Source organism: Psittacula echo, assembly GCF_963264785.1.
Source record: "Psittacula echo genome assembly, chromosome: 13".
Classification (NCBI taxonomy): Eukaryota; Metazoa; Chordata; class Aves; order Psittaciformes; family Psittacidae; genus Psittacula; species Psittacula echo.
In genome coordinates, this window is record NC_137749.1 from 2,970,527 (window position 1) to 2,995,735 (window position 25,209).

Here is a 25,209-nt window from a genome sequence, read left to right on the forward strand (position 1 = left end):
TTTTCTAATAACTAGGATCAATTTTCAGACTTGGTACTAGAGATGTAGGTTTGTTTTTTTTCTAACTATTGAGATGAAAAGACAATGAAAAGGAGTAAGACCTAAGTCCAGAATAGTGACCTACTGGAGGCTGTTATAAAAGCATACTGCTGAGAGGGTCACTTGAGATGCAAAGAAGTTGACTGCAAGTTAGGTTTTGGTTTGCTTGGGTTTTCTTAGTGCAAATTGTTGGGTTTGCACATATTTTGGTCTTTCCATAAAGTACTGCTTTTGAACCAGAGAAAATACAGACGTAGGATCAGTGGTTGATAAACACACCTACGAGTGCTGCATAAATCTGAGCTTCAGCAGGCATTTTGGTTGTCAAACACGAACACGTCAGAGGCAGTTGTGAGATAACCGGTTGCTGTCCAAACTCCCTTGCACACTCCACTGAAGTCTGGTGAGGTTCAACTGAGGGCACAGCCTAAACTTGTGTCACTTTGAACACACATTTGAAAACTTGCAAAGCACATCTCCAATTTTTTCCCAATCCCTGTAGCATTTTCCTCCAGAGTTGCCAAACTGTTAGGTAAAAACAATGAAACTGTGTTTTAATTATCTGAATTCAGACCATGTCTGATGTTCTATACTCTGATTAGAATCAATATTGCAGCTGGGTTATATTATAAGCACAGATAGTACTGACAGAAATACTTGAACATCAAGATAACGTTCTGTTAATACCATATCACCCTGGCAAAGCAAGACTGAAGACATCTTGCACTCAGAGTTATAATGCACCTTCCAGGATTCTTACTACTTGTTCCTCTGTCGCCCAAATGCAACCTACCTTGGAAGCAAGGCTTCGGCTGTGGTGCGAAGATGGCTTTGTTCTCTACTTGATCTGGCAAAAGTTAAAACTTAATTTGCCACTTTGTTCTTTCTGCTATTTTTATAGTCTGATCACAAGAGGTTTTAATCTAGAAGACAATGATATAAATAGAACCACTAATTAAAAGCTAAAGGTAGATAAATTCAGATTAGAAATAAGTGCTGACTTACAGACAGGGTCCGTTGGCACATCTTATTCAGTGTTCTGGTGCCCTCTTCGGAGACAGTGATGCTTAAAAGTGTGTTTGTACAAAACAATAAGAAATACAATAGGAATGATTCAAGTCTTATGCACTATTTAATACAGTATATAATTTTTTCTCATGAACATTGTCTAATCTGTAACATGCATCATAAAAGCAGAGAATGAATGTATTCAAATGTGCTGTTCTGTCATCCTAGCAGTAAAAGCAAATGGTGTTTTACTGGTACAGTTAAAACTGAACGGACCAGTGGTATTAGATCTCTTTTCAGAAAAAGCTATATTTTACTGCTTTGGAATGGAAACTCAGACTTAAAATATACTTCATAGTCGGTCTTCTGATTCTGACAATTTGACACTCTTGGCTTTGTATGAAGGTGTAGATAGGCTCAATCTTCCTGTTCTGTAGAGCTGCTGTTTTTTGGTAGCATTTTATTATATCCTATTCAGGAAGTGTTAAATGCTTAAAAACTGTTACTACAGAAGAAAAATGAGGTTTCTGATAGTCTAACGAAATGAAACACAATAGGAAGATGAGATTGTGTGCATGCAAGGGGGGAAGAGGGGCTAAACTGAGCTTGTGTTAAGGAAGTTTAACATATAAAGCAGTTGTGCTGTGACAGCTGTACTTCTGAATAGAAGCAGTTGTTCTGGTCAGGTGTAAGCTTTAACTATTTCTGTCCCCCAGCAGAAACAATGCTCATTTCTGGTTTATCAAAGTGTGTAGCATCACATATGTGTTACTTTAAGCCTACCCATTTCAGTTTTTAAACCTTAAGGTGATGGCCATACTTAATGTAGGAAGCTTCAGTTGCCTGAGTTTATTAATAAATGTTCACACAATGATGTGTCCTCTAATTTAGAGGACAAGAAACTTAATTTGGGCCAAGAAAGGGGACTTTGGAATGACTAACTCTTCCAAGAAGCTAAAGATCTCATTAGGAAAAGTGGATTAAGTAACTGTACCCATAGTAATATGTAATGTTGAAACAAAGGCAAGAGTTGCTAACACTTTATGTTTTTTTGGCAAAAGAATTGTATTAATTCTTTATTAGCTTGTTCCTTTCCCTTTTAATGGCAAAACCCCATGCATGGTGTATCTTGAATCAGGAATGTTTTAATAGCAGTATGGTAGGATATATCTGCAGAATTTGGTAGTATTTCTACCATAGCTTATGAAATTAAAGCATCCTGATGGAGCAGAAAGAAGACCATAGTGTCTTTTTAAGACCTGGAACATGTAACGATAAACCTTAGTCTCTTAAGACACTTAAAAGGGGAGGGGTGGAATGACACCATTTTATACTTTTTCCTGTTTTCTCCATTTGGTGTTTTATGGCAGTTTTTTGGGGATGTTTTTACTCGCTTTCGGGAACTGTTGTGTTCCTGCATTGTCCAACCACGTGTTGAAATAGTGTCCCAGTTCTTCAGAACTTGCCTAAACATAGTTACAATATTGGACAGCAGTGGCAGAATAGTTTAGAACTGTACTGATAATCTTTATTGCTAAACTCCAGTTCCAGCCCCAATCTGCTGATAGCAGATGCAGGTTGACATTAGCTTTGGTTAATGATAAACATAAATAAGAAAGCTTTAGGTGCTTGTTGTATATGAACAACCATTCTGACTTGTACAGGCAAAATTACTTTGATTTACTGTGATCAGGTAGATGGGCTGTTTGCAAACATGTAACTTTCTTTGCTAAGAAGATAAATTGTTCTTGTAATGCTTCTGTTAACATAAAAAGGAAGCAAGACTTTCTACTTTTTATAATGTACCTGTTTGTAAACCTCCTCTTAGCAAGTGGGAGGGACCAGAGGCAGTTAACAGAGCAGATATCAGTGTTCAAAGTACACATTTAAAGTAGTAGTTTCATTTTGAGGACTCTTGTATATCATAGTGGCTTCTTGGGGGTAAAGTTAATGCTGCTTCCTGCATCTCCTGTCACCAGCAATTTTGGTTAGAAGACCTATAATAACGTTTGAAACTTGAAAGATAAGTATGGTCTTGTTGTAGTTAAAGTTCTTTGTTGAAACCCAGATACAGCTAAAAATATAACAGGGACTGAAATCCGCACAGCTTTAATAAGCTTATTCTGCCTTCAGCTTCACTGTTCATAGAACTGTGCCTCAGCACTTCTACCCACCTTCCTTGGTTGCTTAAACCACAGGCTGATCTAGCCTGCAACATGCCAGTAGTGCATTTTGGCTGTAGAGGTCTCCCAGTGAATGTCTCAAACCACATTTTGACCAAATATCTGAAATTAAATATTTAGTAATATTGCTGTCTTGGAAACTGGTAAAGTAAAAGGATTATCAGTGTTCAAGTGAAATACCTACATAATGAGTTGATCGTTTTAGTCACTGCTTGTCATTAAATAGGGACTAACATTGCTTAATATATTCTATATTTGTAGTTGATTTGGAGACTTGAATCCTCCTCCATTTCAAGGCAGCTTTGCAAGGTGAACAGGGCAGTTTGTGTGCTGGATTGTCCTTAAAGACTAGTTTGTAAGGAAGCCCCTTCTTGGGGAACTGCAATCATTTCTGCAAGTACACGCCTGCTTTGATGAGCTCTGATAAGTGGGGTTGTACTGCGCTTGAAATTAAACCATACACGTAAATTACTGTACATACAGAGTGGGAATTGACCTATAACATTGCCACAGCATTGGGAGGAGTAAGATAAGATGTGGAGAGCTTTGAACTTGAGAAGAAATGCTACAGTGTTAAATGTAATCAGTGGGAATCTTGGCGAGATAACACTGCTGATAATCAGGTTGGTAGCTGAAGAATCCTGGATTTTTAGATATTCAGTTGTCTGTGTTTTCAGTGAAGGAGTATGGCTTGTTTAAAATAAATTGACACAAACTTTAAGAATTCGAATCATGACTAAATACCACTCCAGGTTTGATCAAGGAGTGGAAACTTTAATATTCTACTTCAGTATAGACTCTTGCACAGTTAAATAAAATTGCTGTTTATTCTCTTTTACCCCTCACAGGGACTAGGTTGTTTTTAAACATTCCTTTATTGTGTGCTGAATCTCAGTATAAAAATTCTAAGAGTATTCTGTGCATGAATAAAAGGATTGTATGAATAAAGCTGTAATGATTTGAACCAAACCCTATTCCTGCTCTTTCAAGAAGCAGTCAATTTTATAGTTAGAAGGGCTGTTTTAATCAGTAGTTAAGCGTTTGACTGTGCTGTGCGTTAAGGACATGTACCTGGGCAGTTTTGAAAGCAGCTTCTTTGATTTCTTCCGAGGTGGTGTAGAAATGGGGTGACTTATTTAGGATTTAAAAAACCTTTGGTTAAAGTAATGGATGAAAATACTTCTGCAACTGACTTGCTATTTTAGATGTAAAACTGGATTTATATCCATTTAGACTGTAGCAGCTCTGTACTTAGCTATGTTAATACATATTCACCTTCTAATTTCTTGTCTTTTAAGCCTTGGGTCATACTTTTACTAGTTCTGTTGATTGAAATGTAATTGTATTTAAACAACCCGCTAGTTTCTTTCCTGTGTTGAAGTGTATGGAAAAAAGCCTTCTACTTTGAGATGAGATCTGCACTAGACGGCTGACTGAAATTTCCTGTGGGTTCCTATCTACCATAGGATGATTTCCTATGTATATTCAGTTTCAGTTATGCTCATGAAAGTATCTTCAAGTCTATAAATGACTGGTTGTCAGAGCTGTTATTTTGCAAAGAGCTGCTTAAAATAGGTCTGTAACTGACCCTGATGTACAGCTTTCCTGCCTATTGGAAATGCCTTGAATATTTCACTCCAGCCTTTTCAGGCAAAGATGGTGATTGAATAATGTGTCCTATCTTAAATAGTTGAGAGGAACATAGAAAGCTGCAGTATCCTAATAAATTTGGCACTTCAGTTCTGGTGATTCAGACAATTGATAATGATGGTGGTAGTTTTCACGGACATACTGATGCTTTGAGTATCAGTTGTTTGCTAGAGCAGGGTCTCTCCTAGTTTGAACAACTTCGAGCTGTTCAGAAGAAATAGGTTGGAAAATCACTTGTAAACTTTTCCATATGTTCTGTGCAGTTACTGGAATGTTTTAAGATTATTTTTGCACAGCTTTTTCGTGTTACTGTTGAACAAATACTTACTTAACAGTATTGTCAAATGTGGTGGTGTATCTGGGTTGGCTGTAGTTTTCCAGCTGCTTTAAGTACTTCGAGAATGTTTCTGCAGATTGGCAGGGGTTACACCACACTGTGCTGAAGTATTAGCCTGTTGTTCAGTGATATCTAAAAACCAGCTGCTACTATATGTCTGCATCTAAACCTCCTCATGACATCAAGAGAGCATATTGAATAGTTTTGCCATTTTTGGTCTAGGTCACCATTTGTCTAATGCTATTTTCTCTTGCTGCTCAAGGGCATTGTGGCTTAAATTAGTGTTCACATACTATAATGATACAGAAAGGGGATTTGTGGTGATTTATTGGATTCCTTCATATACATTACATACATACATATACTTACAAAAATAGGTAACTAAGTCTACAAGCAAGACTATGTAATCTTTTGCTGATTTTAATGGTTGGGATTTCTTTGACCTTAGAAGAAGTCACATGATGTAAGTTTACTTAACATTTGAAACAGCTCTTAATTCTCTTTGGTGTTCTGTTACATAGCTTTTGTGTGAGTGGTTGTATGTTCTATGGCTGTAACACCACAGTGGAGTTTCTCATGGTTGTTATTTGTTAATGTGCATTATTGCTGTTAGTTGCATAAGCAGTTCCTGCAGGAATTGCAGCTTGTTTTAATTTTACTGCAGAGACACAGGCTCCATCTACTGAGAAGATCAGCTTTTATGAGCTAGTTATTCTCCCTTCTCTGTTTCCTTCCCTTATTTTATCATAAAAAGGAAGTTGAGGCTTGAATACACGCAGTACTAAATTACATTAGGAATGTTTGATTATACACATTCATCAGCAATATTGACATACAGAATGTAGAACCCCCAATATGAGTCAGAAACGTGACTCTCATTAATATGCTTTAGCACAAGTTAATTTGCATGCAGCCATTTATTCACAGTAATCACAAAATGGTGGAGCTTTAGCTCTTACAAACTAGGAAAAGTTAGACAAGAGAAAGCAAGAAAGTGGAAGAATTCTGGGATGACAGAGATGCAGGAGCTAAACTGGCCACACAGCTCTGGCAACTGACTTTTTTATCCTCTACCATCTTTAGGAGCATACTGTTAACATCCTGTATCTCCTGCTGCCTTGGTATCTCAAACACCAGGGTTGGAGGCTTTGGGTTTTTATTCCCTCCAGTGTTCTTTTCTGCAAAGTAGAAATATATATGACAAGATAAACATAAGAGTGCTGAGAGAATTCTAATGGGGACATGGATTGTGGTATGTTTAATAAGCATTACTGAAAAATAAAGCTAGTGTATGACCTGAAATTAACTTCTAACTCTGAAACATCTCACAGTATTAAAGGATAACATTGAAAGAGTAGATTTGCAGAAGCATTATTTTCACAGTTGGTGCCAAAGAAAAGGAAATACAACTTCTTTTAGTTTCTACATAAATGTGAATAACATTCTGGTCTTTGGAGAGTAGAGGACTTGCTTTGGGCATAGGGAAAACCACCAGGTAACTTTCCAGGATCACTCATCCTGAAAAGGAAACTTGATGCACTTTAGCTCTGGGGTTTGGGTTTTTATAAATACATATTCTGAAAGAGATCTCTTCCTCCTGATAATGTTTTCCCTTTGCTTTCAAGTGGTTATCATGTGATTAGAAAAACAATTCAGTGATTTACAGCTTCTTCCTTTGAGGTTAGGTAGGGATAGAGATCTTGAGGGCAAATCTCAATTGCTGAAGTATATTGGATACTCAGAAAATTGGAGTATTGCAAACCACAAAGTAGTAATAGTAATCTCAGTCATCTGGACCATTACTGGAAAATGGTTTTCCTGGCTGATGGAGGTAATAATATGCTTGGTTAGAAATCTCTCAGATAACAACATTCTAACTTTGTCTTGTTCATTTCTTTGTAGTTGGAGACAAGGTTCCTGCTGATATAAGAATTACTTCTATCAAATCTACAACTCTAAGGGTAGACCAGTCAATTCTCACAGGTATAATTTCTGTGAATTTTGGATAGTTATGTGCATAATTGCAAGTGCCTTTTCACTGTTTGCTTAGAATGATCAATTAGAAACAAGCCTGTAGCTATTCAAGTGCTCCGTTCCATTAAAGAGCAGTAGATTTCTGATCTAATAACTTAACTCTTAGAGTAGCTGAATGCATTGCTTCATTACTGGCTTTGCATATTGACTTTAGTGGGATAAACATTCTTACTGAGAAGTGTAATGCTTTTTTTGGGCTTTCTTTCTCCCTACCCCTCCCGAGGCACACACCAGTAACTTGTGGGAAACTGCAAAATGAAGGATTTCTATTCTAGTTTGTGCAGTCTTCTAGGTTTGAACATCTTGTCACTGCTCAAAAATGAAAGTACTGAAAACTTACTAAATGTCTTCTGTAACAGTTCCCCTCTTTTTCTCACAGGAAGGAATAACTTGAAATTCAGGCAGCTTTTAAACCACTGTTCCTAAAGACTGAGTGCCCTAAAGCCTTATTTGCTGAAATTCTGTGCACGAGCATTCATGTGTTTCCTGGTACCAGCTCTCCAATGCAGGAGCTATATTTAGAGCACTTTTCAGATTTGTTGAAAACAAAACAAAGTAGCAGTACTTCTGAATATAGGAAAGAAGCTAGGAATCAACCAGGCGTGCTATAACGTTTTGATTCTCTTGGCTGGAACATGAAGATCTGTCTGCCTGTTTTGGTAGCATAAATTAATGTTAACTAGCTCTGAATTTTAAAACAGTAAAGTATTTGTAAGAAACCTATTTTTGATCCTCGAATCTATCTTGAAACAGGCTCCAAAGTTTCTCAGTACAGACGCTGAATAGCATAGAACTGATTGAGCTTACTTATGTTTAGCATAAGAAAATGTAGGCACTCCATGTTCGTCAAGCTGTCAGAACTGAAGGAAGTAGAAGAAGACATGCACCAGAACCAGAATGGGAATAAGTCCTTACTTTTGTTTAAATAACAGAATTAACTTTTTAAAGAAAGCCTTTTCTGTTTTCAGCCTATTTTAAGTTGATGCTTGAGTCTCCTAACTAATAAAGCACAACTGAAGTCTAAGATGCAACTTTAAAGCTTTTAAAAGTAGGAAGCTTTGGCTCTCTTGGCTTACAAAAAAATAGCATAACTCAGTGATGGAAGCTAATGGCAGCATCTTACGAAATCTGATGTGGTAATTAACATCTGTGTTCTATAGAAAAGAAACCTTTATATACCTGTGTGACATATTTGCAGAAATTAATACTCTTAAGGTCTTTATGGAAGAGTTCTCTAAAGTCTTCCAGCTAAAGATTTAACAAACAAATGGGTGCATGACACTTTAATCAGGTCTGCCAGTATAACCATGATGTATACAATCACAGATGTATAACTGTGGTAACGTCTGGTTATTTAAAGGAGAACATACCTTTTACAGCACATAAAGAACAGAAATGCTTGTTATTACATGAGAAACACACACAATAATTCCTGGAGTAGATCTTCCTACATTAAGAGGAGAGGTGGAATATCAGCTGCTTACTTTTCCTGTTCCTTAAAAGACGTGGTGTATGTTTCATTTAGTCTGACTCCATAAAATGTTTACTTTCCTATTTCCATTAAAAGCCAGCCATTCATGGTTTTTGTCAGCTGAAATATTTCCTGTTTCACTTCAGCAATTAAATAAAATCATTTGAGGAAAGAAGTTTGACATCCTACAAAATGTTAGGACTGAGGATTATAACTTTTTGATTCCCTGTAGGACTCCAGATGGTATATGTATAATCTCTTCTTAAGACTGTTATCTTCATTTTAGGTGAATCTGTGTCTGTTATTAAGCACACTGACCCTGTGCCTGATCCTCGTGCTGTAAACCAAGACAAGAAGAACATGCTTTTTTCTGTAAGTTACTTGGGTTTAGATGTTTAAAACTTCTATAAAATAATACTGAAGCTGATAAACAAAAATGTGCAGAACTTCAGGCCTTCACCTAAAAGCTGTAGGACTTCTTTGCTGTATTATCTGTATGTGTGTCTCTATGTACATGGAACTAAATGAATTGAAAAATAGAAATAACTGCTAACAAAAGAGGTCCTGAGTGAAGATGTTGCTTGATACGAGTTTATATGAGGAAACTGATTTTTGTCCTTCACAAGAAAGTCTTGAAAGCTGAACACACACCTTCAAAGTGCTTTTACACGGCTTTTCTAAAGTAACAGTTGTTAAGGCTGGTAAGAAAGCCCAAACCAATTGTGGGGATTGTATGGCTAAAACTTAGAAAGCTAGTTATCAATAGAAATTAAACAGGTTGTGTGAATTTCCTTAAAGGAAGCATTGAATGCCTTTCAGATAACAAAATAACTATTCCCATATTGTTGGCAGGCACCTTGAAGAAAATCTAACTGTGCTTTCTCATGTTAAGTGTGTTCACAGGGAGCCCCGGAGAGCGCATCTATTACTCATAGTAAATAACATTAAATATGGCAAAATACAATCCTCATAAAAGGAAGGAAAAAAAACCCACTTAAGATTCCAATTGAAATACATACTGCTTATTCAGCAGCTGGGTTTGACTATGTTGCTTATTGTCGATCAGTACTGTTTCATTTGGGGCTGGCCCATTCTGTAAGCACAAATTCTGCCCTGGAGTATTCCCTTACAGATATTAGGGTAATGTCATTCTCATCTTTCTGTGTATCCTAGCTGAAACACAGTCTTGACTTATGTAAGGTGTTTTTGTTGGTTTCGGATTTTTAAATCAAATTAAAACAAAACCAAACAGAACCCACCACCAAAACCTGTTTATAGCTTGACTGTAAGTTTTCTCTTCCCTTGTCTTTACATAGGGTACTAACATTGCTGCTGGTAAAGCTATGGGAGTGGTTATTGCAACAGGAGTAAACACTGAAATTGGCAAAATCCGTGATGAGATGGTGGCTACTGAGCAGGAGAGAACCCCACTGCAACAGAAACTGGATGAGTTTGGAGAGCAGCTGTCAAAAGTCATCTCGCTTATCTGCATCGCTGTTTGGATAATAAACATTGGTCACTTCAATGATCCGGTTCATGGTGGCTCCTGGATTCGAGGTGCTATCTATTACTTTAAAATTGCTGTTGCTCTTGCTGTTGCTGCTATTCCTGAGGGTCTCCCTGCTGTCATTACCACCTGCTTGGCTCTTGGAACCCGGAGAATGGCCAAGAAGAACGCCATTGTTAGAAGTCTTCCCTCTGTGGAAACCTTGGGTTGCACCTCAGTTATTTGTTCTGACAAGACTGGTACTCTGACCACGAATCAGATGTCAGTCTGCAGGGTATGTTCAACTAGCTGCTTCTATTTTGCTTTCTCTCCTCAGCCCCTCTGAATAGTCAGCATTGCTTGAATTCTTTTGATTGCAAGTCTTTGGGTTCTCATATCATAAAAATCTTGCTTTATTTTCCTAAGATAAGCTTCCACTTTTAATTCAGTTTTCCACTGTGTAGTGTTTAAGGCTTTTATCTCTTCCCTTATTTAGTCATGGCCAAAAATAGTTGTACCCTCGCTTGATGGAAGGCAAAGTTGTTTGCAAGCAGCTTTCCATTGACTTGTCTGTAAACCATTCAGTCTACTGGTAACTATGTAGTATGATTTAATCGCCTGTTTCAGAAAGGTAAAATAGTTACACACATCCTGCTTCTACAGTGTAAATGTAAAAAGACTTGCCTCTTTTACTTAGCAAGATGACAGTGATGGGGAAACTTTGCCGTTACTACAGTAACTTGGATAGCCTGTGGTATTTTCGCTACTGAGTTGTTCCACCTTTATTTGGTTACTTTATCTTCAGTAGCTCTTATTGGTCTGGTGTAGATCACTGGTGTTTCCAATGTGCAGTATTGTATGACTAATCTGGCAACTTTGAGGTGTGGTTGACCCTGACACTAGCATTGCCAGGGTTGTCTTCAATGTGTGGCATATCTTTAGGTAAGCATAAGTTAGTACCCCTTGTCCCTTCCCCCCAGTATTCATTCTTGTGTTGATGAATGTGGGGCTTTTATAGCTTAACATGACCCAAGTTCAGCTGCCAGTTCTTTCTCCTATACTTGATGTTTGGTATAGTAATTTCATGGAGAAAACATGAGGCTCTTCTGTGTAACTGTAGATGTTTGGTGGTGTAGGAACTCTAGGACATCAAATACTCAGAGTCATTACATTGGGTCAGAATTCCAAATGCATAAATGTTGAGCACTGCACACCAGTCGCAAAAGGTTGTAAGCCTTAAGCACTTTATTCTCATGTGATTGATGGCTTTTTCTTTCTAATTGGTGGTTGACTTGTTCTACTTCCTTAAGTATTGTAGTATTTATACCTAAGAGACACAAAGCAGCTGCTCATCAGTATTCTAGAGGAGGTTACTTGCAGTAGAGTTGCATAACTGCCCTAGTCTTTGCAGGGATTTTTTCATCATGCAGATGCCAAAAGCAGAAGGCTTCCTGGTTAACTCATCCTTTAAGTGGTGTTTATTTAAAAGCTCAAACTGCTCTAGTCCTTACCTTTGAAGGGCTAAATGTTTCCGATTTTGTCCAGTGCAACTTACTTGGTTCCTTGTTAACCTCTGACAGCTACAAAATAACCTTAATTGCAAGATTTTGTGAAATGTAGCAAAATCATAGTATCTGCGAACTATACGCTGCTGCTTGGTTTCACTCTTGCTTAGCTTTTGAGGAAGACTGCATATTCTACTTGTAGTTAGATTTTATGTCAGGAGTTGCAACTCCTGAGTGTCTGAAAGAACCCTATACTAAAAAGTGTCAGTCAGAAATGATACTGCCTTAGGAGGAGACTTGAGGGAATGTGTTTTAAGGTCCTTCTGCAGTATATCCCTTTTGAGAATGCTCTTACTCTCTTTGTGGACTTCTAATTCATCAGCTTATCTAGCTTTTTGATCTTTAAACCACTTTGAAGATTATAGGACATTGATGCAGATCAGTTGCAGAACTCCTAATTATTAGGCTGTATTTTGTGGAGATGTTTGCCTAAAACATAAGGCAGCACAATATAGGGAAGGAAAGACACTGGCAAAATGGCTTATGCTAACCAATGGGTAAGATGTTCCATTAAGATATAGAATCAATTAGTGATAAATTTTCTTCTCTGCTACCACTCCAGCAAGTCATGGTAAGAGTATGACAGCTTCAGGCACTATGGTTTTTATCTCCCATCAATCCCAGATGTGGTTTTGCCTGTAGGTCTCCTAGAAAGGAAACAAATACAAAGGCAAGATTGAGATGCAGGTGTCATGGGGTGCAACTGAATCTCTAGCTGAAAATAACATTTCAGCCTGTGCTAGAAGGGCCCTTGAGCTGTCTGAATGTATCATCCGGTGCACTGGTAGCTTAAAAACAGTGACTTTCAACTACAAAACCAGGACAAGGAAACACTTAGTGGCTGGTATGAAGGGAAACTGGCCGTAGTCTGGCTCTTGCCTAAAATCTCACCTCTTAGAGCTAGGAGCTTCTGGTATTTGTAGATGCTTTTATTTTTACTTTGGCAAGAACTTCCAGTTTCCAAGCTGCCCTGTGCTGCTTTTATTGGAGCTGCTGGAGAATTGATTTACAAGTCTGAAGCCTAGGAAGAGCTTTGGGCTATGTTCAGGATTGTTCAGTGGATGTGTGAGTAGTCTTCACAGCTGAAGTTAAGTGTATGTAGTTATGTGGTTTTCAATTATGTGATGTACTTGTGCCACAACTCAGTTCTCAGATGAGAACTATTGAGCAGAAATGCTATTTTCTGCACTTTGTGCTTCTGTATAAGGGGCTGTTCAAACATACACGGGGTCGAAGTACAGAATGTCATATCTGGTTTTGTCTAGTTCGTGTGTTCAACCTGAGCTTGCCTCTTGTACCTGCTTGCTTAACAGCTGTGTTTAAATCCCTACATTAATTATCGTTCAAAAGTAATAATGCTTCTAACTCTTAATTTCAGATGTTTATCCTGGAGAGAGTAGAAGGAGATTCCTGTTTTCTGAATGAATTTACTGTAACTGGTTCAACATACGCTCCCATGGGAGAAGTGTAAGTGTTCTGTTGAAGTTAAATATTTGTTTATGCGCTGTTACTTTAGGCTTGAAAAGTGATGCATGGAATATTCAGCAGTGATAGTTAATAAATGAAAGCTTAAGCAGTGAGAATGCACACTGAAGGGCTAGAAGGGAAAGTAATTAACAGTAAAAGGAAGTTAAATTCTATTGAAGTAAACCTTCATGAAACTAACTGAACACAGACTCCAGTATTCCAATGTTTCTTTGACAATCTAAAAGTAAATTAGGGGTAGGTTGATTGGATTTATTTTACTGAAATCATACTGGACTGAGATGAGCTATCCCAGTGCTTAAACTGCTGCATAAATCTGAACAGCTTCTGTTAACCTGTGAACTCAATGTTTCTATTCCCTTTCCTCAGAGAAGGTAGGAGATTTTTTTTTCCTATGAATGTGTTGGAGTTAATTCTTAAACTTGCGCCGCAATTTCCTGTCCCCTACCTTCAGTAGTTTATTGGACTCTGCATCAGTACTTGAATAGATGTGTGTTTGTCTCAGCCATTGGTATTTGAGCTGGTGTTAAACCCACTCACTTAGGAAAGGAATGTCTGGTTTACTTCATCAGTTGCAAGTCTCTAGTAGTGGGATAGGCGGTTCATCCTGACAATTTTAGGTGCTTTTAGGGCTCTGCTTCTAGAGCCTTTTCTTACTGTATTGTTACAGCTCCTTTTACTTGCTCAGTCTTTCATGTGTTTTTAATCTCACCAGTTCAGTTTTACTTGCAGAAGAGAATTGTACTATGTATGAAGTAGAATTAAGAGTCAGTTATTGTAAACATTTCAACCTTACAGAGTTCCACATGCATGCCTCTGACTCCATGACTTCACTGATCTCAGCAGTGATTATCTCTGTTTAATTTTCATAGCTGTTAAACCATGGTGTTCTCAGCAGCTGGCAATCTTAATTCCCCAATTCTCTTTTGTTTCAGAGCTAATTGCTGTCAAAAGCTTATGCCTTCATTTCAGGAGACAGCATTTACTTAGGCAAGGTGACATGCTAGCTCTTGCAAAGCATCCAGCTATTACGCTTTAGCTGGTCTTGCAAGAGCTCTGGATAAACAAAACAATAAAATATAGTGTGGTGGCAGATGCTGAGTATAAGATGACAGCCATCAATGTATGTTAATGTTCTATTTTTACTTGCTGGAACCAGGGAAATGTGAACAAACATGTTCGTCGTGCTGTATTCACGTACGTAAAGAACATTCTGTGAGAGGGAAATGGCCACAGAGGCTGTTACTGGAGCATAAGGAAACAAATAGCTAAATGCTCAAACCTTTGGGGTTGATTTATTTCTGCATTTATGGAAAGCTTTTGAAATCATTGGCTTTGTGAGGATTTTAAGGTGACTGACTCTGAATTGCACACTGTCACTGACAAAAACATTCATGGGAACAATTAGGAGGCAGCCTAGTCCATTGCACTGCCCCAGAGCAGGACCTGCCCTAGATCTGAACCTTCCCGACAGATGTTTCTGTTGTACTTAATTTCAGATACTGTTGTCTTCCACAGCTGTACAGACAACCTACTCTATTTCATAACCGTTAAGTGTTTTTGCAATAAATCAGTATTTTTCGATCACCCTTACAGTATTTGATACATCCCTTCCCCTAAGATGTTGTTCAGAATATAAAATTACGAATATTTCTTACTGGAAAAACTAAAATGTTGTTACAGTGACAGATTTCCCAGGGATGTTAGGAGATTGTCAAACAGCTTAATTCTCTTTGAGTTCAGAAGAGGTGAAAACAGGAAGTATTAACTGTGATAGACAATGTGACAAACTGGGAGCTGCTGGGAAGTTTGAAGAGTTGACACTTTAAAGCCACTGCTTACAGCTGTAGTATTATGTGCAAAATGACACTTGCAAAACACACTTGTGTTTCTAAGATGCATTTGGTTCACATGCTGTGTTATACAACACTGGAATTTGTTTGCAGTACTGCAAGAGACTGAACAAAAGCTTACATAATTGGACACGTTGTAGTCTGTGTTAGGAACTCTTCTGGAGTAGTGATCCACATCTTTCTACCACCAGACCTTTTTTCTGCTCCCTGGGAGCTTCAATGGAAGATGTTATATACGAGTTATGTCTTACTAATTCTGGTAGGGGGGAATAACAGTATTGAACACTGTCTTGGGTCTTTTATGCTTGCTCTAGAAGTATGCTGATGTTACAGAAAATGAATTCATTTTCTACCTATCTCCAAACGTCAGAGCAGAGAAGTTGCTGCTTCTTTGTGACGCCTAAATGGTGCATTACTTCAGGAAAGATTTCAGCTATTCATCATTAGGTGTACATGACTACTAGAAAAGAGTGTTTCTTTTGTAGTGGCATTTGTGTTATGAAGTTACTTAGCTTTTCATTGCTTTAGGAGGGCTCACATGTAAGGCAGAGTAAAATTTAAGAAATTAGAAGCCAAATCTCTTTTATGCCTGCCCAGAGGATGCATTTAATGCATGGCAGTAAATCTGCAGAATATGCAGTAAGGTTAAGGAAGCTGAACTCCTAAATACTCCCAACAATATCCTTCTTCTACGTGGAACAGCCAAGTCCTGCACGTACTCTAATACTGCTCTCATATGCCTCTTCACTGAACTCTTCTGCGTTGCTGTATGACTGTCACTGGAGAAAATAAGGTTTTGTAATTCAGGTAGTGATTTCATTGATGATCATGTAATTGTTCATGACTCTGATCTAAACTGCAGAACTCATCTTTTTATTAAACCTGCTCTTCTCGACCATTTTCTTGTTCTGTAGTTCCAAGCCCATAACTAATAAGCATTGTACTAAATGGAAATACAGTAAAGGGATTAAAGAAGAGGAAAAGGTGAGATGCTAATACTAAATAACTAACTTAAATCTCCCCCTTTTCTTCCTTTGGAAAGGCATAAAGATGACAAAGTTATTAAATGTAGCCAGTATGATGGCCTTGTGGAACTTGCAACGATCTGTGCGCTCTGTAATGATTCCTCTTTGGATTACAATGAAGTAAGTACATATCCTAGAACAGAGGAGAGTGTGAGAATAAGGATAAATGTTTGTTCTCATCTGTCTGTGTAATACCTTTCAGTGGTAAATGCCCTTCTAGTCAAGAGGGAGAGTATTTAGGACCTCTTAAGTGTTAATTCTGGAAACAACTTGTTTGAACAGTGATAAAATGAAAGCCAGACAGCACGTGTAATCTGAAATGTAGAGGTCTCCTGGTGTGTAGAATGCACTGCTGCTTTCTTGCTTTGCCTTACCTTCTTAAGGTCGCTATGTCTCAATGACTTAAATGCTTGATGATAAAGTACTGACATCTTTCTCTGCTCATCTTGAGAAGCCTTCACTTGAGAGTGAAGGCTTGAATCTTCCTACAAATCATGCTCATCAAAGCTGCTTTTTAAAACTAGGGGATTTTTTGGTTGTTTCATAAGCCATTGTAAGACTTGTTAAGCTTTGTTTTCTGTTGTGAAACTTGAGCATTTGTCTCTGGTAGGTTCCAGGTGAGGTTTCAAGTAAACTCTTGTGGTTTTGTTTGCTTTAACTAAAGGCTAAGGGAGTATATGAAAAAGTTGGTGAAGCCACAGAAACAGCGCTTACCTGTCTGGTTGAAAAGATGAACGTGTTTGACACAGACTTGAAAGGACTTTCTAGGATTGAACGCGCAAATGCTTGCAACTCGGTCAGTACTCTTTCTTTTATCTTGAATTCATTGGGGAGTGAGTGTTGTAGTATTATCTAATTGCATTTTTATGCATTGTTTTCTTTATAAGGTGATAAAACAGCTCATGAAGAAAGAATTCACTCTGGAATTCTCAAGAGACAGAAAGTCCATGTCTGTCTATTGCACACCAAACAAACCAAGCCGCACATCCATGAGCAAGATGTTTGTTAAGGTCAGTTCCTCACATAGGAAAGTGTAGTTACGGAATGGCTGCAGAGGTAGCACAGTACTAAGTTATGGCACAACTGCAGCTTGAAGATGAAGCAAGGACTTTGTAATTTGAGCAGATGTTGTAATGGAAAGGGACTTATTAAGCTAAATTACTCTTTTTTTAACCTCTGCAGGGTGCTCCTGAAGGTGTAATTGACAGATGCACACATGTCCGTGTTGGAAATGCTAAAATACCATTAACCCCAGGAATTAAGCAGAAAATAATGTCTGTTATTAGAGAATGGGGAACTGGTAGAGACACATTGCGTTGCTTGGCTCTGGCTACCCATGACAGTCCACCCAAAAAAGAGGAAATGAATCTTGAGGACTCCTCAAATTTCATTAACTATGAGGTAAGTTTAGTAAAATATCCTTTTAGTAGTTCTCTTTCTCTCAAACTGAAGAATGGGGACTCCTTGCGTCTGATTACTTCTTGAGAAAGGTAATCTGAGAGTTTTCTCTTTGAGTATTTTTGGTATCAGACACAATAGTTAGCCATATGTATTGAGGGAATGCTCAATTTGAGAAGGGACTATATATATCTTCGAAGAAACTGTGTTCTTGATGCAGTTAAACAGCTAGCTGCAAATTGGATTATTTTATGTGCATACATGAGGTCCTCAGGATCAGAACACCTTAAACTCTGAAAATACTGCACAAATTGCATTGTGGTTTCAGCTTTACTGGTTTTCAGTTTGACGTTGCTCAACTCCAAGACCTCTTTGGGTATTTTGTGATGAAACATACTTGTCATTTTGTGCTCTGAGGGTTAAGCTCTCACTTCCCTGCCTCCATACTGTCAGCTGCAAAAGCGTGGTCTATGATAATCATCTTAGCTGTTCTGTAATTTTCCAATGAAATCTGTATCTGGGATTTAGAGGGGAGGGAATGACAACAGTTACGTGAGAGCTTTTGGCTTGTGCTCTGTGCTCCTGGCACTGATTACAAAAAAGAGAGGCTTGACTGCTTGCAGGTTGAGTTTGCAAGGCTGACAACTAGAGCACATTTGAAGTGTGTTTGAAGCAGGATATGTTTGTAAAGGTAGGATCCCACTTCAGGGTGTGGCTGTGCTCTGAGAATTAACTGTGTTATCCCATATGTTCATCATGCAGGTGGTACCATGTAGCATTGCGATTCCAAAAGCATTCAATTCTTATTTATCTCCTCTTAATGTGTATATAGATCTGTTACTTCTCAGTTCTTCTCCAGCTGTATGAATTCAGTGTCAGAGGTAAAGTGCTCTCAGTATTGTGAAACAGGGAACATCTGTGAAGTAACCCTTTCAGGAGGAGGGGAAGACATAAGAGCAGAAATATCATTCATAATACACTGGGTTTGACCAAATGGCAGGATGCCATAGACCTCTGTCTTAATTGCTTGAGGTAGAACCACACAACATGGTGGATGAGGAGTGAAAACAAACATCACTACGCTGAGAGATACATAGCAAGCAAAATGATTGTTTTACTACTGTCAGATGAGAAGTCTCCTAAAACCTGGTGCTCTCCTGTTTCAGACCAACTTGACCTTTGTTGGCTGTGTGGGTATGCTGGATCCCCCAAGAATTGAAGTAGCTTCATCTATAAAGCTGTGCAAACAAGCTGGCATTCGAGTTATCATGATTACTGGTGATAACAAAGGCACAGCAGTGGCTATTTGTCGTCGTATCGGTATCTTTGTGGAAGATGAAGATGTTTCTACAAAAGCCTTTACTGGTCGTGAGTTTGATGAGCTCTCACTTGCTGCCCAGAGAGACGCTTGCCACCATGCCCGTTGCTTTGCTCGTGTAGAGCCTTCCCACAAATCCAAAATTGTTGAGTTTCTTCAGTCTTTTGATGAGATTACAGCTATGGTAAGTAATTGAACTCTTGTTTGTAAGGCACACACTGTTTACATCCAAATTACGCCTTTTCAAACCAATGTCTTACTTTGGAAAACACTTGTTTTTACATTTCCCAGAACTCAAAGCCTCAGAATAGTTCTGCACTTAAGTGATTTTTAATGGTTCAGAACCGTAGCCAGTGCAAAATTCCTTTCTGGTCCTGTATGTAAGTGCCCACCTTATTTCTTCTTTCAACTTTAAATTCTTGTTCTAGACTGGTGACGGTGTCAATGATGCCCCTGCATTGAAGAAAGCAGAAATTGGAATTGCTATGGGCTCTGGTACTGCAGTGGCTAAAACTGCTTCTGAAATGGTTTTAGCAGATGACAATTTCTCGACCATTGTAGCTGCTGTGGAAGAAGGACGTGCCATTTATAACAACATGAAACAGTTCATCCGTTACCTGATCTCCTCCAATGTTGGAGAAGTTGTTTGGTAGGTTGGAAATGTTTTTGTTTGACCTGCAGTAGTGATGATGGACTCTTTGTTAGTTATTCACTTCCAATATTTCTCACTAAAACAGAGAAACAGGTTCTCCAGGTCATTGATCATTGTGATTGTGTGGAAGTCTGTGTACTTCCAGCCTAGTCTTGACTGGAGACTTAGCATACCACAAAAGATTGACATTGCGTATAATGCTCTAGTTCAGTTAGTGGCCAAATGCTTCAGAATTATTTCTCTGATTGGAGTAATACTCTAGAATAGGCAAATAAAAACCTTAAAAATGAAAAGATCTGGTATTTCAGTTAACTTAGTCACAGATATAATATAGATGTTTGTTTAACCTCAAGTTACAGAAGAATGTGTCTTCTGTGTCTTTGGAAGGAGTAGTGACCCGATGCCACAGAATGCATTTCTGGTAACAGAATGTAAATCCTGATCTCCTAACAGTTGTTTATATCAAAGCATGCTTTCTTACATCCCAGAGTGGAGATGTAACACAGTGATTGTCTTGCCTTGTTTCTTGTAAACTTCAAAGCTGTCCTTCATATGGCTTTTGCTGCACCCTCTGTTTCTGTTCTATTTATTCACACAGGCTCAAAGCCATGAAAGTTACATGCTCATTAAATATTTGCAGGGACTGGCAGTAATCTAGATAAATGAAGCTTAGTCTCTTCAGCTAAAACGCTGTTATGTTTTTAGTTTTCTGAATGTGAATATTCAGCTTGTGGTATTAAATGGATAACTGTTTGAGAGAAGTGATGCTACAGGCTTAGGCTTAAGAATTAAAAGGACTTCTTTACTGGCACAAGAATAAGCTTGGTAACTGGTGGGTTTTTTTATAGTATCTTCTTGACTGCTGCCCTGGGCTTTCCTGAAGCTCTAATTCCTGTCCAGCTGTTATGGGTAAACCTTGTGACGGATGGTCTCCCTGCTACTGCTCTGGGCTTTAATCCTCCTGATCTTGATATCATGAATAAGCCACCACGCAACCCTAAAGAGCCACTGATCAGTGGATGGCTCTTCTTCCGTTACCTAGCTATTGGATGTAAGTAGTAATAGCCTTTTTCTTAAGTAAATTTAGGCAGGTTTTGTGGGGTTTTTTTTGAGATCCACTTGAAAGCAGTTTGTCTGATCTCCTTGTATGCTGAAATTAGCCTTAGGAAGACAAGCATGTTGTGGGATTGGGAGTGAAGAACCAAGACCAGCCATTAGTGAATGCCTATCTGCATTAGCTGTTGAAGTCCTACATAGAACTACTCCTAAACCTGAAAATGACAACTGTCATTTTTGTGCTTAAGTAGAAGACAACAGGTTTGCTGGCCTGGCTGTAACGGGGGAAAATAAAGGAGTATCAATTTGTGGGTGTAGATTTAAACCTTAAATGCAGCTGTAGTGCTTTAAAGCTAGAATAAGTATCTATGTGGATATTTAATGCACCCTGTCTTATGCCAGAAGTCGTGACCTTAATTTTCCTAACTGACTTGATAGATCTTAAAGCAAACCTTAGTGTTAGTCGGTGTAAGTACAGACATGTTGAGTTCTGAGAGGAAGGAAGAAAAATTGCAAGTTGATTACTCCCAAGTGCTGTTCTTGTTTGCCTTAACTGTTCTAGCTGTCAGCTTCCATAAACAGATATTAGGAGAGTATTTAATGGTTATGTAATTTACAACTGGTGGAACAGATTTCTTCCACAGGAGATAGATGAGTTACAATAGATGAATTACAGTCTATTTCTTCTACAGTACTGGAGGTCTTGAGGTAGCAGTTCAAGTGTGGCAAAGGAGATCTTGTCTCTCGCACAGTTCACAATACTGATAAAAGCACTTTGCTTTCTTGAAGGTTATGTTGGTGCTGCCACAGTGGGTGCTGCTGCTTGGTGGTTTATTGCTGCTGATGGTGGTCCAAGAGTTTCCTTCTACCAGCTGGTATTTGCTCAGTTTAATATCTTGGGGGGGGGGGAGAGGGGGGAGGTACATGCTTCTTTTCATACTGGTTATTGAAATGACTGTAGAAAAACAATAGGTTACAGACATTTATCTCATGAGACAAGTCAATAAGATGTGAAAGTGAGTTCCCATTCTTCTGTTCTAGAGCCATTTTCTGCAGTGCAAAGAGGACAATCCAGACTTCTTCGGTGTCGACTGTGTGGTTTTTGAGTCTCCCTATCCAATGACAATGGCTCTTTCCGTACTTGTCACCATAGAGATGTGCAATGCTCTCAACAGGTTTGTATGTCCAAGTGGTAGAGCAAAGCTGCTGCACAGCTTATCTGAAATCCTGCTTTTTGTGCAGTTTGATTGCTAGCCTATGGACAGCTCAGCTAATGAAGAATGAGTCACATTTCCTTTCTGAATCCTGTAGTGCAAACAAAATGACTCTCTGGGATAACACTTGAGATCTGTTATCGTAAGGTATATTTTTAAGTCTGCCAATTCACTCTGGTATTTTACTAAGCATGAGCAACTGAAATATTTTCCATTATTTCTAATCTAAGCTTAATCAATCAGATTATCCCTCCTATGTTGGTATCGAGTGATATCAAGGAGAACTAAAATAAGAATGCTGAAGATACGGAAAATAGTTTTTCCTTCCCTAAGGGAGTGTGGGTTTAGCCAATTAATATTAGATTATAAATGGAAACCACTAAATAGCACAATGTCAAGGGTATTTTTCTTCAAATAGCTTAGAGGTCAGTTAATTTAAAAACAAAATAAACTTTAAATACTTTAAAGTTACTGAGGTAGCCTTACATAGTGGGATGTTGCTCTACATCTGATGTTCTGGATCATGGCCTTTAATACAATATAGCCTAAATGCAGATGGAATCTGAAGAGCAGAAGGAAAGGACAGGCATTAAGAGGATGCAGATCCTTGGTCCTCTGTATAGCCAGTCTTGAGGTGAACTTCAGAAGTGGATGCAATAGGTCCCCAGGCATACAGTAGACTGGGGAGAGTTCTGTCGTATGTTGCTGTGCCCATCTTTCCCTTATCCCTCTCATGGAGAGGATGTCAGCATCATAGTGAAAAACAGACTAGATCAGGAATGAGGGGAACATAAAAGCTTTAAGAAGCAAATGTGAGGCTGAGTTAGGTCTGCTTTGCTAAGCAGCCTTCCAAGGGAGCTTAAAGTTGCAACATATCTATAAACCGTATCTTTCTTTCTTTCATGACTGGGATAACCGTGACTTGCCATGCTGCTGTTCTTTCCAGCTAGTTTTCTGATGCATTGTATTTCCTGTTGGTGTCTTATGGACACGTCTGTACCATGTTTCTGTTGCAGTCTATCAGAAAACCAGTCCTTGATGCGGATGCCCCCATGGGAAAACATCTGGCTGGTGGGCGCCATTTGCTTGTCCATGTCACTCCACTTCCTTATCCTTTATGTGGAACCTCTGCCAGTAAGTGCACGTGTCTTACACCCATCCCTGATCTTGGGGACAAAGCAAGAACTTGTATACAGCTTAAGGCGAGGGATGGAGAAGGGAGAACAGATGTAACGCTTGGCTTTCCTTTCAGATTATCTTCCAGATCACACCTCTGAACGTGACACAATGGCTGATGGTATTGAAAATCTCCTTACCTGTCATTCTGCTGGATGAAACACTTAAATATGTGGCCCGTAACTACCTGGAACCTGGTAAAGATAGTGTGCGGCCTGCCACCAAAGAGTGTTCTTTGTCAGCATGCACCGAAGGAGTTTCCTGGCCGTTTGTGTTCATTACTATGCCCTTGGTTATCTGGCTTTACAGCACAGACACTAACTTTAGTGATATGTTTTGGTCTTGACTGACACGATGACAAGTTTTACATTCAAAGAGAAAAAGTTTAACTTAATTTTTTTATTGTTTAGAGCAACTGTCTATTTCTGCTGAATTTTCACATGAACATATTTGCCGGTGATGGAGGTTTCATAATCTAGATTTTGTTTGTTTGTTTGCTTTTTTCTGACTTCAGTGGGGGCAATATATTCCTCTTTTATACACAGTTCAAGTGTCCATTGACATGTACAGAGAACTAACACTATTTTATGCAAATATTTTTTTGTAGATGAAAGCATGTACAGTGTTCTGTTCAATAGTCTATTCATTGTGTACAAAAAACAAAACAGGTGATGTTGTTTGAGCCAGCGGACACTATCAAACTAAATTGGCAGCAGATTTTAGGGAATGAATGTGTGTCGTCTTAAAACTAAACAAGCATGTAACTGTTTGTCTTCTGCATGATCATCCAAACTTAAGTTGTCATGAAGTCAGGTTTGCTTCCGAAGCAGAACTTTCTGCGCTGGGTAGAGAGTGCTGCTACCTCGGTCAGGATTTCTTCTCGGTTCCCCCCCCACCTCCCCTCACTCTTGGTTCTTGACTGTCCTTGTTTACACCACTTTCTGTATGAGGTATGCCTAATCTTGCTCGTGCAGAAAACACCATTCCAGGTGCAGCCTGTGGGGTTCTTCCATCCTCTCCACACACATAGGGTTGTTTTTTTTCTAAGATTATTTATTTGTCTATTGTATTTTATTGTAACGGACCTTATTTTGCCAGTGTTGCCCATTATGCAGGGATAGGGAGGGCTACTTCTGTCTACCTAAATCTAAACCAGGCCTTTTTAACAACCACAATCTGTTTTAATTCAAAAGAGGGGTTAAGTTGGGTTTTAATACTTTATTTATCTGTGTCAGATCCTTTCTTTTTTCCTTCCCCCCCCCTCCCCTTTAAGATCACAACTTTTAATGAGACCTGGAAAAATAACTTGCACTGCATAGCTAGAAATTGGATTTTCCTACACTTTAGGGCACTAATGATGCAGTTGTATACATGGAGTTACTCTGCTGGCCTGTTGTTAGCCTGACTTGAAGTAACAAAGCTCGTGTGTGTGTTTTGTAAAATCTGTAAATAGCACATGACCAAATTGAACATATTGTATAGAACTATTTTTATTTTAATGTGGCACTAACCACCTTCATTATGACGGTAAATGTTAAAGCATGTTCTCAAATTCAGTCCTGTACCAACAACGTGTAAGTCATTAACAGTCCTAACTGTGGTGTTTTTCTCCAATGCCTTCCAACTTTCATCGACTAAAGTGAGTATTTCTTTCCCATTTCACCATGCCAGTGGTGACTTGCTGTAAAATAGCATATGCTGTATACGTGTTGAAGAATAAATAGTAATTTCCTTCATTCCCATGCTGTGTTTTGTCAGCCTCTGCTGTGCTACATTATTATCACCACTTTAGACTCTTGGATTGTGCTCTGAAGCTCAAAATTTACTGACTCCAAAGGCAAAGTGTTTGCGTTTGGGTTTAGTGTATTTTAGGGTCTTGTTTTATAGCACCCAGGAGCCTCAGTGCCCCAAGATCTTACAGCTTTTGGTCTTAAGTTCGAGATAATATTGGACAAATCTGTAACTTAAGACACTGACAGCTGTTAATGTGTATGTTCAGTGTCCAAAACACTCTGGTACTTGTGGTCAGGTGCTGGTTTACTCCAAAGCTTTTTCCTGCTCTGAAATAGGGGATGCTGCTCTGAGCTGACTGTACCCTTCTTTACTCTCTGCTGTCTGCAGTGCTCAAAGTGCAGGCACTCCTCTTTGCAAAACCAGCTGATTTCCCATGAGTGGGAACACTTTGTACAGTGGTCATCTGAAAAGACAGAAGGACAGTCTCAGCTTAACAGGAGAGTCTTTGAGAATCAGACTGGGGTC

General features: G+C 38.7%; 1 protein-coding gene across 1 annotated transcript in view; it reads left to right on the forward strand.

Moving 5' to 3' along the window:
• The window catches only part of ATP2A2 (ATPase sarcoplasmic/endoplasmic reticulum Ca2+ transporting 2), a 40,005-nt gene extending 15,123 nt beyond the window's left edge, over positions 1 to 24,882 (forward strand). Inside the window, exons 6-20 of the mRNA XM_080628943.1 lie at positions 7,120 to 7,200; positions 9,009 to 9,094; positions 10,039 to 10,503; positions 13,152 to 13,240; positions 16,154 to 16,256; positions 16,801 to 16,932; positions 17,024 to 17,146; positions 17,319 to 17,537; positions 18,701 to 19,036; positions 19,281 to 19,501; positions 20,353 to 20,555; positions 21,350 to 21,435; positions 21,602 to 21,735; positions 22,791 to 22,908; positions 23,027 to 24,882. Coding sequence (XP_080485069.1) covers positions 7,120 to 7,200; positions 9,009 to 9,094; positions 10,039 to 10,503; positions 13,152 to 13,240; positions 16,154 to 16,256; positions 16,801 to 16,932; positions 17,024 to 17,146; positions 17,319 to 17,537; positions 18,701 to 19,036; positions 19,281 to 19,501; positions 20,353 to 20,555; positions 21,350 to 21,435; positions 21,602 to 21,735; positions 22,791 to 22,908; positions 23,027 to 23,296 — 2,666 coding nt within the window. The 3' untranslated portion in view covers positions 23,297 to 24,882. The remainder of the gene's footprint in view (positions 1 to 7,119; positions 7,201 to 9,008; positions 9,095 to 10,038; positions 10,504 to 13,151; positions 13,241 to 16,153; positions 16,257 to 16,800; positions 16,933 to 17,023; positions 17,147 to 17,318; positions 17,538 to 18,700; positions 19,037 to 19,280; positions 19,502 to 20,352; positions 20,556 to 21,349; positions 21,436 to 21,601; positions 21,736 to 22,790; positions 22,909 to 23,026) is intronic.
• Positions 24,883 to 25,209: the final 327 nt, after the last annotated feature.